Genomic DNA, 15604 nt, shown 5'->3' with positions numbered 1-15604 from the left:
GTCATCTGTGTGGTCCAGGAATCTAATGCATAACATGATCAACAGCATCCCGGCCTGTACCATCAATAGCGTGGCCAGCAGGACTAGGGCAGTGATTGTCCCTCTGTACTCAGCACTGGTGAGGACTCCCCCTGAGTGCTTGTTCAGTTCTGGGGCCTCTAGAAAGACATTGAAGAGCTGGAGCAAGTCCAGAGAAAGGCAACAAAGCAGGTGAAGGGTCTGGAGCACAAGCTCCTCTTATGAGGAGCAGCTGAGGGAGCTGGGGTTGTTTAGCCTGGAGAAAAGGAGGCTCAGGGATAACCATATCACCCTCTACAACTGCCTGAAAGGAGGCTGTAGCAAGATGGGAGTCTGCCTCTTTTCCCAGATAACAAGTGGTAGGATGAGCAAATGACTTCAAGCTTTAGACTGGATATTAGGAGAAACTTCTTGTCAAACATTGGAACAGGCTGCCCAGGGAAGTGATGGACTCACCATCTCTAGAGGTGTTCAAAAACCATGTAGATGTGGCGCTTAGAGACATAGTTTAGTGGTGGGCATGGTGGTGCTAGTTTAGTGGTTGGACCCAGAAGTCTTTTCTAACCTTAATAATTCTATAATTCTGTGCCATAGCTGGTTTTCTTTCATGTCATTAGTGTTTAGTATCTCCAGTAAGACAGAAAAGCTGCTGTCAGCTTGAAGAACTCAGTATACAGGAAGAGGTTTAAAATAAAATACAGGAAGAGGTTAAGAGAGAGCTCTTATCAGTGAACTGTATCAAATACATCTCTTGAGATGCTGCATGCTGTGCTGAGGCCAGGAAACTTAACTTTTGCAGGCTTCTGCTGAATATATTGGCTAACACTAATTTGCTTAAATGTCCAAGTAGATCTGCTTTCCCTATGCGGTGCATCGACGATGTACGATCAGTTATCCAGGTCCTCTATAGGTTATGTTGTCTTAGGGAAGAAACTCTGGGAATGTTTAAACATCCGTCTTGGAGCGAAAGCATTTGTGGTTCGAGATGCATAAATAAGCTTAAAGAAGGAGGCACATGTGGTATGTTTGTGCAGTTTTACTACAGGTGTAGTTTACTAAAAAAGTCAGATTAAGTATGTAGTTTGTCATAATATGAACAATATGAATAATATGTCTTTCTGTCATAATATGAACAAAAGCAAAGAAACTCAAGGCTCTCATGTCTCATCCTGCCTTTCCTTTTGGTAAAGGCAGAGACCACAGCTACTAAGAATAAATGTGGTGTTCTTTGTTTACTGTAGAATTTTTTAAGAAGGTTGAAATAACCTCCATGATTCCATACATCATCTCACACCAGAAAAAAAAAAAAAAATTAAAGGAATTGTGATTGCCTTTGTGAGTTGTGTGGCCTTGCAGTTTGAAGTTGCATTGTATAGTATAGTTAGTGCAATAAAAAGCTCTATGTGAGAACTGGAGAACATGCTGGAACAATAAAGTTTCATTGAAACCTTGGCATCAAAACTGTATATCCATATTTATTGAACGAAACCAAACATACCTTCCCCAAGAATTTTTCACGTATAGTAAGTGAACAGAGATGTGCTATGCCAATCAAGTCATCTTTTTCTGTTTACTTGGGGGATTCATGCTCTTCCTTTCCAGCATTTGTGAAAACTCAGTATCACAACCCGTTAGCAGGTTTGTCAGTACATCATCCCAGAGAGTGTACTGGTTTGTTTGTTTGTTTTTCTCTGTGGGTAGAACAGATCACAGTTTTTCCAAGGATACTGAAGACCCCAGTGTCTGATACCTACTTCAAAATAAAATATTTCTGCTTATCTTACCATTCCATATTCTTGTTGACAGCAGCAATAATAAAAATTTACATTTCTGTCACTTTACTGACTAGCCAATAGGCCATCTGTGACTGTTGCCCTATAAGACCTATTAAAAAGAAACAAACCAGAAAAATCAGATTAAGAATCTAAGCACCGAATCCAATCTAAATGAAAACTGCAGTGTTTATGATATTTATAGTTTTTAATAGGTAAATGGTTTGTTTTGTTTCAGCAATATTTGAAGTGTCTTTGAGACTAAATAATTTCCCATCACATTGTTTACTGTAGAGACTTCTAAAGATCTATGTGAACTGAGAGCAGACAATGTCTTCCTAATGTTGCTCATACAAGAGCTACTTTTTTAAAAAACGCGAGTGCATTTTTTTAGATTTGTTTTTCATTCACAGTCTAATTACACGGATGTTGCAGAGAGACCCGAAGCGAAGGGCATCTTTGGAAGAGATTGAAAACCACGCATGGCTCCAAGGGGTTGATCCATCTCCTGCAACAAAGTACAATATTCCTCTTGTATCGTACAAAAATCTGTCTGAGGAGGAGCACAACAGTATAATACAGCGCATGGTCCTTGGTGATATCGCAGACCGAGACACAATAGTGGAGTAAGTTGTCAGTTCTCCATATGCAGTTTGTTCTGTGCATCTCTCTTTTTTGATTAAATAATGGCATGAGAACCTGGGGCACTTCGGTGATTAAATTTCAGGCCATTCAGTTAACAGACGAGGTGTGACAGGCTTGCTCTGTGACAGGATATTGTGGGATCAGAAATACTTAAGTATACCCAAACTTAGGAAAAACTTCAAGAAAATGTTTGATTCCTGCAATAGTTTGCCATCTTGAGTAAACTTAACTGCTTTGGAATCCATGCTTTTACTTGTGCTTTGTTTCTCATGCATATTTGGAAGTGATAAATTCTAGCATTTTCCTCTTAGCACGTTTCCAGCGTACCTGAATATTTGTTAATTTAAAATATTATTCCTTTTGTAATGCATAAGTCACTGTTACTGAGTGAACTTGCTAGAAAGCTACATAGTTTTTTTTAATAGATTAAAACTACCAAATTTCTAAAATATTCCCGAAATTGAAAGGTCTCAATTTTTTTTTTTTTTAATTGTATGTGTTGAAGCTGGAAAAAACTGTTAGTATATTACCATTGATGGGGAGTGGGATGCAGCAGTCTCACTTCTTAAGCTTTAGCTGTGTATCAGTGGCATCCTTTCTGTTAGAGTGTCTGAGTGATGCTTACTGGCTTATGAACTTAATTTTACTATAAACTCAATGTGCAGCCCTAAAATAATGAAGGTTTTTTCCCTCCATTTGTTGCATAATCAAATATTAGTACTTCGTGATTATATGTGCCAGTGGGAAAGCCCATCATTGGTGCATAACATTAATGAAAAACACTTTATACCTTAAAGAATGTAAAATAAAAAAGAATTCCTTACTTTTTTTGGATGATATTCTGAGGATGTCCTCATCCAACTATAGTTGAAATTACTAGATTTGTTGGCTCTTTATTTTTAGTAAAACTAAGACATGCTTATCAAAACATCAAAAATAGGCAGTTCTGCTCTTCCTGCTATGGGAAGTACAGCAAGCTGTGAGATGCACGTGCAGTTCTCAGAAACCATTGATTTTATGGGTTATTTCATGTTCTGTACTTTCCTCAGGGCATTGGAAACTAACAAATACAATCACATCACTGCTACTTACTTCTTACTAGCTGAAAGGATCCTGCGAGAAAAACAAGAGAAGGAAATTCAGACCAGATCTGCAAGCCCCAGCAACATCAAAGCTCAGTTCAGGTGAGAGTTTAGGAATCTAAATGGCTTTTTTTTTCTTTTTAAACTTGGCTTAATGAGAATATTATTGAATTGCTCAAGTACTGCTTTCTTAAAAACAGTAAAATACTTACTCATTGCAAATTTTAAATGTCTTTAAAGTGCTGTGGACACTTCAGAAGCTGTTCAGAAATCAATTACCAATAATATTTTCAATTCCTACCATTGTCAGGAAATGACTAATCAATTTGAAGTCTGTACCTGAAGAAGCAAGTTTTCACACTTGCTAAAAAAGGGCTTGTTCATTGACCTTCAGTTCCTCATACAAATTGTGTTATGTAATATCCCTGGAGAAAAACTTGTTGCATAATCCATAAACATGCTGATGGAGAATTAGTTATAAATGAGAAATCACTCTAAATTTGATCTGTAGGTTATGTTCTTTTTCATGTCAGTTGATGTGACTGTTGTCTAAGCAAAACTTGAATTTACTGCTTTAATTAGTCATTTAAAGACATGGCAATAGATTTTTCTTTTTTGTTTGACAAAGATATGATCTAAGTAACCTTATAGTAAGACTCCCTGAGATTTTCAAAGCTTCAGCCTGTAACACAGTAAAAGGGGAAGTGGGCTTCTGGAATGTAGTTGGTATTGATATGTTCAACCAGTCCATTTGCTCTGGCACCAGTTATCAAAGCATCCCATATTTTCAGTTACAACAGGACATGCTTTAAAAAAATCCCAACCAAACATGCAAAAAAGCCCCCAAAACCAAATACAAGGCAAATAGTATAGTTTGCACTTGCACACTGATCACAGAGGATGCAAGTTTTGAGCAGTTATTTTTCTTAGACATTGTGTTTAACACTTAACTCAGGAAATGAAGACTATGCCTAGGAATCTCCTGGTATTGGAAAAAATATTGATTATTCATCTTGATAATCGTTCCAGTGAAGATGGAGGATGTACTGAGGCATTTCCATTAACTTTTGTCCTGTAAGCTCCAGTGATTTCAAAGTTGCCTTTTTAGGTTTTGGTAAAGTATTATTGGTAACTGTTATTAGCTACTCTCATAATGGGAAAAGAATATTAGAGTTACTAACTCTAGTAACACCTTCTCTGTTGTTAATCTATCTGTAGGATTTAGAGAGAAAGACAAAATAACTAGTTCATTCCAAAGGTTTCCTTGTGCAAGGTCATATGTGAAATCACTTAATAGGAATTATCATAGGCACATAAATGCTGTGGTGACCTTCAGGTGCATAGTCATATTTTCCATGGTCTAATTGATAAAAGTAAGGTACTACTACCTCAAGTTAAATCTAGAAAAAATGGACACTTCTTATAAATTAAGGACACATATTTTGGAAAATGGGTTAAAGTGCTCATTGTTTGTAACCTTGGATTTAGGCTGAGATTTTAGAGGCATTTCTTCTGAATACTATTCTGTCTACCTGAATTATGAGTTGTTGTTCTATAAACGCTACAGTGCTTTTCAATATCTTTGTCATCTCCAGGTGGGAGATGGAGACACCCTGGAGGGTCATTCACTCAGTGGTCACTTCTGTAGGAAATTTTATCTTATGTGGTTACAAGTACTTTAGAAGAGTTATTGTTGCAGGCATCTGCCTACAGATCCTAAATGGTCTGGAGTTTTGTGTTACAGAGCTTATCTCCCTTCAAGGGCAATACTGTAACTTGCACTTGGCAGTTGTCTCATGATGGATCATCCTCTTATTTTTATGTCAATTTCTTGCAAAAAGAAATCCAATCAAATGTGTCTAATACTAAGTATTACTTATGAAACAAATTATTTTAGAAGAAAACCTGGAGTTTACCTTCAAATGGAAATGCTAAAACTGCAAAGTCTGATTTTAAATTGTTTTGGGGTTTCTTTTTAGCGTCAGTGTCACTCTTTCAGAAGAGCAGCTCTAGTTATATAAGAAACTGGAACAAACAAGTTCAGTGAATCGAAATCTTTGTATGAATTTATAAAAGAATATGAATTTTCATGACAAGGACATATGTACAAACCCAGGAAACCTTGCTATTAATGATCCCAGGTAGCTCTTCCTTGCCTCCATGATGTTCATAAGTTCAAAGTGTTTCTATAGAATGACCTCATGGAAAAGACAACAAAGTAGTGCATTATTTTGATTTTGAGACTTCAAAAGATTTACAAAAATTAAAATGTAATTTGCAACCTGGAGCTTCTCTTCTACCCCACTCTTCCCCTCAGACCTGCTGGGAATAAGGGGAGAGGCAGAAGGGAAGGAAGGTAAACATGGGCTGCTATGAGAGATAAACATACTGTAGTGAGGAGGCTTATTGCCTGGCAACTACAGTCCTGTTAGATACTATATTTGCCCTTTATTGTGACAACCACAGAACTCTTCCTTTTTTTGCTGACAAACCAGTCTGTTCTTAAAGCATGGTAAATTCTTGAAAGATTTAGAGCTTCATTTCCTGTTACATTTGTAGTTATGTTTCTAATTTATTTAAGTCCTGTTTGTTAATTACAGACAGTTGTTTGTGTTTAAAATAAGCAGCAGAGCACAAGTCATCAGAAAACTGGGTCAGTGACTCCCAGCGCTCCTAGAGCCAGCTGGGGCCTGAGGGAGGGTGCTGGTGTCACACCAAGGAGGACTCAGCCAAGGCTTCACTTCTTGTCTGGGCTCAGAGCTGCTGGTTGTGTTGCCTCCCTTCGGGTAGAGCTGCTCACTGGAGGGAAACTGGTGGGAGGCCACAGGCTTAGGTGGGTGTGTGAGCAGCCAGGTCCTACTGTTAGAGGGACCTGGTGGGTGTTTCTATCCCTGCTTGGTTAAGCAAAACTGATGCTAGCACATCAAAACAGTCTGCAGCTGGGCCTGATGAGTTTAATGTTAACTTTAATAAAAACTTACTCTTCAAGTTCATACAATTTGGGAGGTAGTTGTCAGAAGACAACCTGTTGTAGACAGGTGTCTCACACCTCAGGGTCCTCTTCTGTCCAGCCATTACAGAGGGAGCCTTCAGCAAGTGCAGTCCTACTGGGGCAAAGAGGTGTCAGCTTTGCCTCTTCAGCTTGGGAAATTTACAATATATGTTAAATTTAAAGTCAAATACAAATCATTAGATAGTAGCTTAGATGATGGAGTTAAGACATCTGCTGGTAACTGTAAAACCAATTCACACTCGTTTTGATTTGAGCTAGCACTAGTACAGACATACATTTTCAACTTGGATTCACAGTTTATTTAAGTGTCATATTCTTAAGCAGCTTGAGTCCTGAATTCATGCAGCTGTATTATTCCAGTTGCTCAGCTAAAGACAAATAAATGTGTGATCTCAGTTCACGTGTGTTTAAAATTAAAGGGGACTTTGTAGAATAGAGCTTGGTCTGAATGAGACTTACTGAAAATGAGGAAATGTGTCTTCTGACTCACCCTTTCAGTCTCACTTATGTTAATTCTAACTTAGTTTTTATATTAAGACTACTTGTGGGGGAAAAATAATAGAAACTTCAGATTAAAAGTACTTTGTAATACTAAGTTGTGCTTGAATCAGCTTATACCTTCCTCTAGGTTCTGGTGGTTCTGTACCTACTTCAGATTACTGAGACACAATTATTTCATGTTATAGCTTTATTAATTTTCTGAGAGCAGTGAAATCTTAAACGTTCATTTGACAGTAACCAACATAATTTCAAATGCTCTTGTATAGATGACGTTCCTTTCAAGCAGCAACATTTGTAAAGGAATGCACATTCTCTGAGAACATTTTCTTTTGCTCAGTCACTCAGTGCTTTTGTTTACAAACATGCCACTCAGCAGGCCAATTTGTGTGGCAGTACTTGTGTTTCTCTGGTGCAGATACTACATTTTCTTGCATGTTCTGAAATGCTTGCCATGATCTAACTTCTCATTTATCTTTTATAATTGTTTATGTAGGCAGTCGTGGCCAACAAAAATTGATGTCCCCCAAGACCTGGAGGATGACCTTACGGCATCTCCTCTCTCCCACGCAACCGTTCCTCAGTCACCAGCTCGCACGGCTGAGAACGTTCTCAACGGCCACAGGAGCAAGGCCCTGGGGGATTCAGCCAAGAAGGAAGATATCCCTGAGCTGGCTGGGCCGGCGCTGTCGGCTGTCCCATCGGTGAGCTTAAAACCTACCACAAGTGGCCGGAAGTGCTTGTTCAGAGTAGAGGAAGATGAAGAGGAGGATGAGGAAGATAAAAAACCTATTTCTCTTTCTACTCAAGTTGTTCTGCGTCGTAAGCCTTCGGTTACAAACCGTCTTACTTCCAGGAAGAGTGCGCCAGTCCTCAATCAGATATTCGAGGAGGGTGAGTCTGATGACGAGTTTGACATGGACGAGAACTTACCGCCAAAGCTGAGCAGGTTAAAAATGAACATTGCCTCACCCAGCACCGTGCACAAACGCTATCACCGCAGGAAAAGCCAGGGACGGGGCTCCAGTTGCAGCAGCTCAGAAACGAGCGATGACGACTCAGAAAGTAGGAGACGCCTCGACAAAGACAGTGGGTTTACTTACTCCTGGCACAGGCGGGATAGTAGCGAAGGGCCACCTGGCAGCCAGGGAGATGGTGGTGGACAAAGCAAACCAAGCAATGGAAACGGAGGGGTAGACAAAACAAGTCCGAGTGACAACAGCAAAGGTGGGGGGAGTCCCTCTGGTGGCTCCAGCGGTAGCACCAACAACACTTCAGGTTCCACCCGGAGATGCGCTGGATCCGGAAACTCGATGCAGCTGTCGTCCAGAAGTGCAGGGGAACTGGTTGAAAGCCTGAAGTTAATGAGCCTTTGCCTGGGTTCACAGATTCACGGCAGCACAAAATACATTATTGATCCTCAAAACAATCTGTCCTTTTCCAGTGTAAAAGTACAGGAGAAATCAACATGGAAAATGTGTATAAGCTCCAGTGGAAGCGCAAACCAGGCTTCGTCGTTGGGCAGCCTGAAATTTTTTTCCAACCAAATGTCAGACACAACAAACGAATTGGAACGGATAAAGAACAGGAACTTGAAAAACAATGTGCTACAACTACCTCTCTGTGAAAAGATGATATCTGTGAATATTCAGCGGAACCCAAAGGAAGGGCTGCTGTGTACCTCCAGTCAAACCAGTTGTTGTCATGTCATTTGACGATGACCTGACTCTGACAGCTCGATCTGCTTGACAGCATCATTCTTCCTGGTCAGAGCTGCAAACACCTTGTCACGGACCCCCTTTTATTGTCTTAAGATTTTTAAGTGGGCTTTGAGCAGTTATTTATTACACTTTAATTTTGTGTTTGCTTGATGGTATGACAATGCATGGTCTTTGCATGCTGCTAGCCAATATATTTTTCTTTTTCAACAAAACAGAATACTTTATTGTGTAATTTTTACATTTATAATTTTACTATGTAAGATCTGGATTAAATTAAAATAAATATCTGGATCCTAATGTAAATGAAGCACTTAGAAGTTTCATGTTCTGCACTTAAACTAGAGAGAGAAGCTTTTGTTTGCCTGTGAAATGTTAATTCTTGTTCTGACCTTCTGTGATAACTAAAATATGTGATATGTGGCATACTTCTATGTGTCTGAAACAGAACCAAAGCAATAATGTTTTGATGCTGAAAACTCTTCAGGGAGCTTTCAGATGTTCCAAGGCTTGTGCAAAGCAAAGATGCACTGAAAATTAGTGATCTTGAAATATGATTTTAAACCCACACCTATTTGTCTTAAGCTATGATACGGATAAAGTTGTGGCTCAAAAATCAAACTGAAAAGATCTTGTTTTGCTTAGAGGCAGTTTTCTTTTGAAAAAAAAAAAAAAGGCAAGTAGATTTGTAAGGCAGCTTTCTCCCATAGAAATATGTTAATATTACAAGCAGACAATCTTTTTTAATATAACAAAGGTAAATTATTAAGTCTACTTCTGAGTTTTTACACGCTAACTGAAAATAAAGTATTTGTATGAATTACTTTTGTTAGTAGTATATCATGACATCTAATATTTTAGGTTTTTACCTTTTAAACCCTCTCCCCTGTCCTCTCCTCCCTTCCCTGAGATTCCAGAAGGCAATAAGGGATGGCAAACCTTTAGGTAATTGGATTCACATTGAAATTGTTATTGTCATTTACATTTTTGTCATTATTACTGTTTTTAAGACTTAAAATACTGCTGTTCCCCACATGTTCCCCACTTATTTTTCCTCAGTAATAGCGCTTTTTCATAAAGTCCATTTAAAATAGCCTATAGGAAAATGTTTATTTCACAGCTCTCAGCCTTCCTGTTGGGTTTCCCATTGCCATGGCAAGGTCTTGATTTAGAGTATTTCTGTATAAAAGGATACTTTTGACCAGATGAATTAACTTTGTGGAATTTTATTATCTAGAATAAAATATATTGCAGATTCCTAGTTTTGGGAAGGGCAAGAATGTTTTATTTTTTCATGCTGTGCACTGGGTCTTCTAAGCAATGCTAGTGAAACTGGGGGTACTATGTAGCAGCGCCCTAGGCAGACCTTGGGTGTCCCAAAGGAGTTTGACACTGTTGAGCATCTTGTAACACTTGCAGAACGGTCAAATAGAGCGCGTTTCATGTCCGCCGAGGAGGGAGCAGAGCACCAAAGCGGGGCTTACACTCAGTCAGGATGTGTGCAGCTCACGACAGCTCTTTTTGTTACTGAAAGGCTTCAGAGAGTCGGAGTTGTGTGGGGTGTCCTTCCTGGCGAGCCTACCTGTCCTTCCTGAGGTTCTGCTTCCTGAGCAAGGCAAAGGATAAGTGTTTTGCTTCTTTAAGTTTTTGAACTCTAGTTGCAGTTTAGTTAAAAGCTACAAAAGTAGATGTGTGGGTGAAGCCATAGAACATATTTGCTTGATATTTTTGAGCAGGGATCTTACCAAGGGCCAGAAATGAGATGTGTGGTTCACAGACAGTGAGCGTAACATCCACGTAGGAGACGAGTTTATAAAAGGGCATTGGCAATAAACTTTATTTGTTGCAGCTTTTTTCCAAGTATTGTAAATACTCTTTCCTGATATTATGTACAGCCTTGGAATGGCACCTTTTAACTAACCCCGGGTGTATTTTGTTTCCAATGTTTTTATATACGACTGTATATATGGTGCTCACTTTAGAACAGCAGTGTTGACCATTTATGCTGCATAGTTGTATTATAGCCTTATAGTTGTGTGTGGCTGGTTGAACCTCTGGGTGTACAGATGTGTTAGTCTGAGTGCTGTCCTTTCCCCATTTGTTGATAGGTGAATGATTGTGCATGTGGTGTACGTCGTGTTATGTCGTCACGTAAAAGGAAGGGCGAGAATAACCACTACATTAAGATAATATTGGACCAAACTATTTAGAGCAAGTAAACAGTTTCTTGTACCCCTTAACGTGTCTTTAAGAGTTGCATATAGTTACAGTAGTGTATAAAGTAAATATTGTGGAAAAACAGTTAGTCTTGTATTTTTCTGTATGTGTGTATATAAATATATATAAAAAAAGTAATGTACCTCTAGCAACTTAATCTGTATTTAAGATGTGACAATCTTGACACAGAATTTTAAGAGTAGCAGTCTAAATAAGCAGCATTAATGAACAGAAGTATAAAAATTTCTCACCAAGAAAGAATCCATGTATGTGTGTTAAGAGGGTACAGAAATATCATCTGATCTTATTGCTTCCAGCAATGTTTGGCTTTTTCACTGTATAAACATTCATGGTGTGCGACAGAAATGGAAAATCCAGTTAATAAAAGTGATATCCTGATTGATGCATAACCGATGATTAGCATGTGGATGCGGTTTGTTTCTCCTGGCGTTCGGGGTGTCAGGGTGGCACAGGCTCCAGGCTGAGTCCCCATGCACAGCACAAATTAAAATAGAAAGCAGTGGAAATGTCAGCTTAGTTGCCTTGCAAGAAGCCAACTTTGTGTGGGGATGAACATTAATTTGGGAATTTCCAGTTATTCTCTTGCACAGATCAAACTTGCTCATTTGGGCTTTGTCCCAGTTGGCATCTACTAGAAGAGCTTTTTGTCTGAAGGCTGAGGTAGCCGTTCCTAGAGAACTTCAGAATGGTTTAGTAAACCTGACACGCCGCTGTTCAGGTGGAGGACATGGGTGCTAGACCTGGGCAGCTTAAACCCTCTTAGTGGCGGTGCTTTCTGGCAGCTCTGGAGAACAGGACACGAGGGGTTCCAGTCTCAGCTAAAATGTTTGCTGTGCATGTGCCCAGGTCACTCAGATGAGTCTGATCTCAGCCACACGTGTCTGTTATAGTCCTGGGAGGGGAGGGACACCTCTCCCAGCCCTGACACCACTCTTGGGGGAAGGAAGTTGCTTCAGTGCTCTCAGGCTGCCCTTGTTAGATGGACTGATGGGTTGTGTGCCAAATCTGCACAGGTGCTGTGCGAAGTAGTATTTATGAAGGCGTGAGTTGAAGTTTCACCAGTATAGATTGAATGTTTTTAATCCAGACCTAACCCACTACTGTTCTTTGCAACGTAAAATGGGTAATAGTAAAAAAACACCCAACGTAAGTCATCACTTACAAACTGCTGTGCCGTAAGGTGCGCTTAGGACAGTGATGCTGCTCACTGCTGTACTTTTTCCAAGGCCCTGTGAAAGGCAGTTTAGGCTGAGGAGGGGACAGCAGCACCAGCCCACTTTGCCCCACCAGTACGTGCCACAGTGCAGTGCACAGTGCTGCCTCTGAGCTGCTTCTGACATCTTCTCACGCATAGCACCAGTTCCCTCTCAGAGGTGTCTGTGGTTGGAGCAGCACGTGCTGCGCTGCTGCAGTGATTTAACACAGAGCTTGTGAGTTAACTGCTCCTGGAGCACAGACTGTAACAGCCAGAGAGGGTACAGACACGGGGATTAATGCCATCCAACAGGTTATGGGAATATATGCCATTAATGTTGCTTTATGCCTGGCCACTTGTGCAGAGCTGTACCCATGGGCTTGTGCAGCTGGGACCTCACCAGTGCTGAAGAGCTTTCCAGGTCCAGTCACTGCAAAACAGGGTGGAGGTGGTAGCAGACAAGGAGTTCACAGGACTGTGACGGTGCCTGAGCAAGGAAGGACATACCACATGTACTGCCCTCCAAGCAGAACTGCAAGGCCAAGCAGCAACATCGCAATAGATGGCAGATGCAGGTCAGATTACTTTTCATGGAAGATTTTTCTGAAGGATTTTTCATTAGCAAGTAAAGGAATGTGCTAGCGGTTAAAATCCCAATGCATCTGCCTGGCAATAAAAAGAATGGGCAAACGGGAATTTTCCAAACGTTAGAGACAATCCAGCCACTCCGATAGCCTTTCCCATGGTTAAGTTTCTGTGAATGAATTAGAACTGATGTGTCTGTCACTAATTCCAAATTATGACTTGCTTTCAATAAAAGGTGTTTGAGTAATAACACCTTAATGTGACTGTACTTGGGAAAGCGTAACAGTGACTCACTTGTTCAGCTGCTGACTGGCTGCAGCCAGAGTAACTCCCCCACTGAACTCACACCTATATGGTGTTTGGAGGGACAGCTGGATTGCCCTTCTCTGGGAGCAGCGTTTTAGCTAAAACAACTGTTTTAGCCTGCTCCTTCCTTGAAGCACAGGCTCCGGCTATTTATTTTTTTTTAAACTATAAATTGTAATTACTTGTTGACTCAGTTTGGCCTATCTGCATGTAATATGAATGACATCAATTTCTAGAAGTCAAGAACCTTGCATTAGTGACAGAGTAAAGTCTTACTACAGTAGAGATTAAAAAAAAAAAGAAGACCCCTATTTTCCCATATGGTGGAAGAATTACACTGTGTTTAGAGGGCCTGAGAACCAAAAGGAGGTTGTAGGGACTTCACAAGGCTCTCAGATGTGTCATGTCTCTTCAGCAATTAATTTCAGGAAATCCTTGTGTAACATCTTTATATTTCCTCCCTCTCACTACTCTCTCTTGAGAAATACAGGGGGCAGGCCAGAAGGATCTGTTTTTGTCTCTCATGCCTGGGAGAGGTTCGGCTCAGCATGGCATGCCTGGGAGCCAGGAGCACTAAAGCAGCCCCAGCACAGCCCTCATCACACTGGTGATGACAGAGGCCGTCACTGCTTTGTATGGAGCAACGGGGGCAGAGAGATCCCTCTTCTCTCAGGGCATCAGTCTTCCAGGCTGGCAGGTGAGTCACCAGGCCCTGCTGTCAGCTCCAGCCTGACACTGGCACTCACTCCTGCAGCTCTTGGGAAAGGCATGGGAGAGTTTTCCTGAAGAAAGCATGTGGTAGTAAGAGGCATGGTTCCCATAGGCTTTCTTTATGAATAAGGAAGTAACTCCCCAGTTTCTCTGAATGAGATTCAAGATCGATTCCCTCAGGTCCAGGTAGGCTAAAATACCCATAATTGCCTGCCTGCTTACAGGGGAACCTTTCCAGTGTTTTCTACTGTCCTCAGGTACACAGGAGGTGAACAGCAGAGATCTTGAGTCAGCAGATGCCTCTGGGCCATGCAATTAGACCAAGGGCTCACAATGTACCCAATGAGAGAATTTTTGTATCAGTAGCAAATGATTTATGACTGCCCTTCTCCTCGAAAACAGCTTTCTTGGTTGTTAGTGTTGCTGCTAAGGAGATGTGTAAAATTCAAATCATAACAGAAGGGTAGGGGCTACTCCCACAGTCATCTTCCCAAACAGGATGCCTCCGGACTCATCCTTGGTTTCTCCCTAAAGCTTGAAATCAGAGATGAGCTTATTCCATTGCTTAGATTCAGGCACTGGCAGAACTGTCCTGCATCCATGTCTGTTGGCCTGCACTCCCAAAAGACCCAGAGCCATGGCTGTCTCAGAGGTGTGAGGGACCATGCCATGGACCTTGGGAACAGACATTCAGATTCCATACTTTTTGAATGGTGGTTACTGGTAAATATCTTATTCTTTCTAATATTTTCATCTGACAACTGGTTTTGGTCAATAAGGTTCATCCCTGGCATTCCACAGTTTTTACAGATGCACCTACAGCAGAAAGGAAACAACACATTCAAAGGCACAGACAGAAATCTTTTTTCTCTCAAGGGAGAAATGAAAATAGATGCCATCATGAATGTAAAAAAAAAAACAACCCCAAAGACAACCCAAACCCCAGTATGAAACAGCATGAAACACAGCAACCCTTCCCCAGTAAACGGGCAAAGAGCTTCATACAAAGAAATAAGGAGCTAAATTTCAGTTCAGTGACAAAATATTACTTGGTAATATGAGGGAACATTTCTAAGCAAGCTAAAGTGTGTGCTCTTTAGGACTGAACCACTCTCTGTCATGACTGTGTAGCATTTGTGATGCTAAAACAAGAGTTTTACCAATATCTGGAACAAACTTTAATCCCTGTAAAACAGAGTGTCATAGTTCTCACACAGTGGATGGTCATAATTCCTCCATACCTACTAGCTTTAGATGGAGAATCCACCTAAAGAACAGTATTATCTCCATTGACAGATAAGGAAACTAAGCAGAAGTGAAGGGATTTGCCCAAGGCAAGGGCCAACAGCTAACATTACGGATGTCATTGGGTACTTAAACCTCAGTAGAGATTTTCCTGTTAGTGGTTTTCCCTGTAGGGTCCATTTCTTCTGTTTTCTGTAGACTAAGTCAATTTTGCAGAAGTTGATTTCTTCTTTTTCATGTGATTGCAGTTGAGACACGACACGATTCTCTTTTCAATCCATCTTAGAAATTACTCCAGACACCTGACACAGTTGCCATCAGCAAAACACACCAACTTTGTGCTCCTAAACCAGCACCAATTAACAGACCAGCAGAATCCCTTCAAAAAGGCTATGACAAGCTCACAAGAACGTACTCCACCACAAACTGGTGGATTTTTCCTTTTCCTGAACTGCTCATTCACACCGACTAGGCAGTTAAAACTTGAGCAAATGTGAGCAACTTCAGATCAAAGCTGCAGTCTTCAGGGCAAGAGACTGCAAAGCTGAGGAGCTTTCATGGAGAACATGCTGGTCTCC

General features: G+C 40.7%; 1 protein-coding gene across 1 annotated transcript in view; it reads left to right on the top strand.

Moving 5' to 3' along the window:
* Positions 1 to 11378, top strand: part of SNRK (SNF related kinase) — a 42415-nt gene extending 31037 nt beyond the window's left edge. Inside the window, exons 5-7 of the mRNA XM_027733331.2 lie at positions 2204 to 2416; positions 3485 to 3619; positions 7525 to 11378. Of these exons, the coding sequence (XP_027589132.1) occupies positions 2204 to 2416; positions 3485 to 3619; positions 7525 to 8743 (1567 nt within the window). The 3' untranslated portion in view covers positions 8744 to 11378. The remainder of the gene's footprint in view (positions 1 to 2203; positions 2417 to 3484; positions 3620 to 7524) is intronic.
* Positions 11379 to 15604: the final 4226 nt, after the last annotated feature.

This window comes from Pipra filicauda, unplaced genomic scaffold, assembly GCF_003945595.2.
Source record: "Pipra filicauda isolate LSUMZ 115617 unplaced genomic scaffold, ASM394559v2 scaffold91_size2508729_pilon, whole genome shotgun sequence".
NCBI lineage: Eukaryota > Metazoa > Chordata > Aves > Passeriformes > Pipridae > Pipra > Pipra filicauda.
The sequence above is the reverse complement of the archived record's forward strand: the minus strand, read 5'-3'. Positions and strand labels throughout refer to the sequence as shown.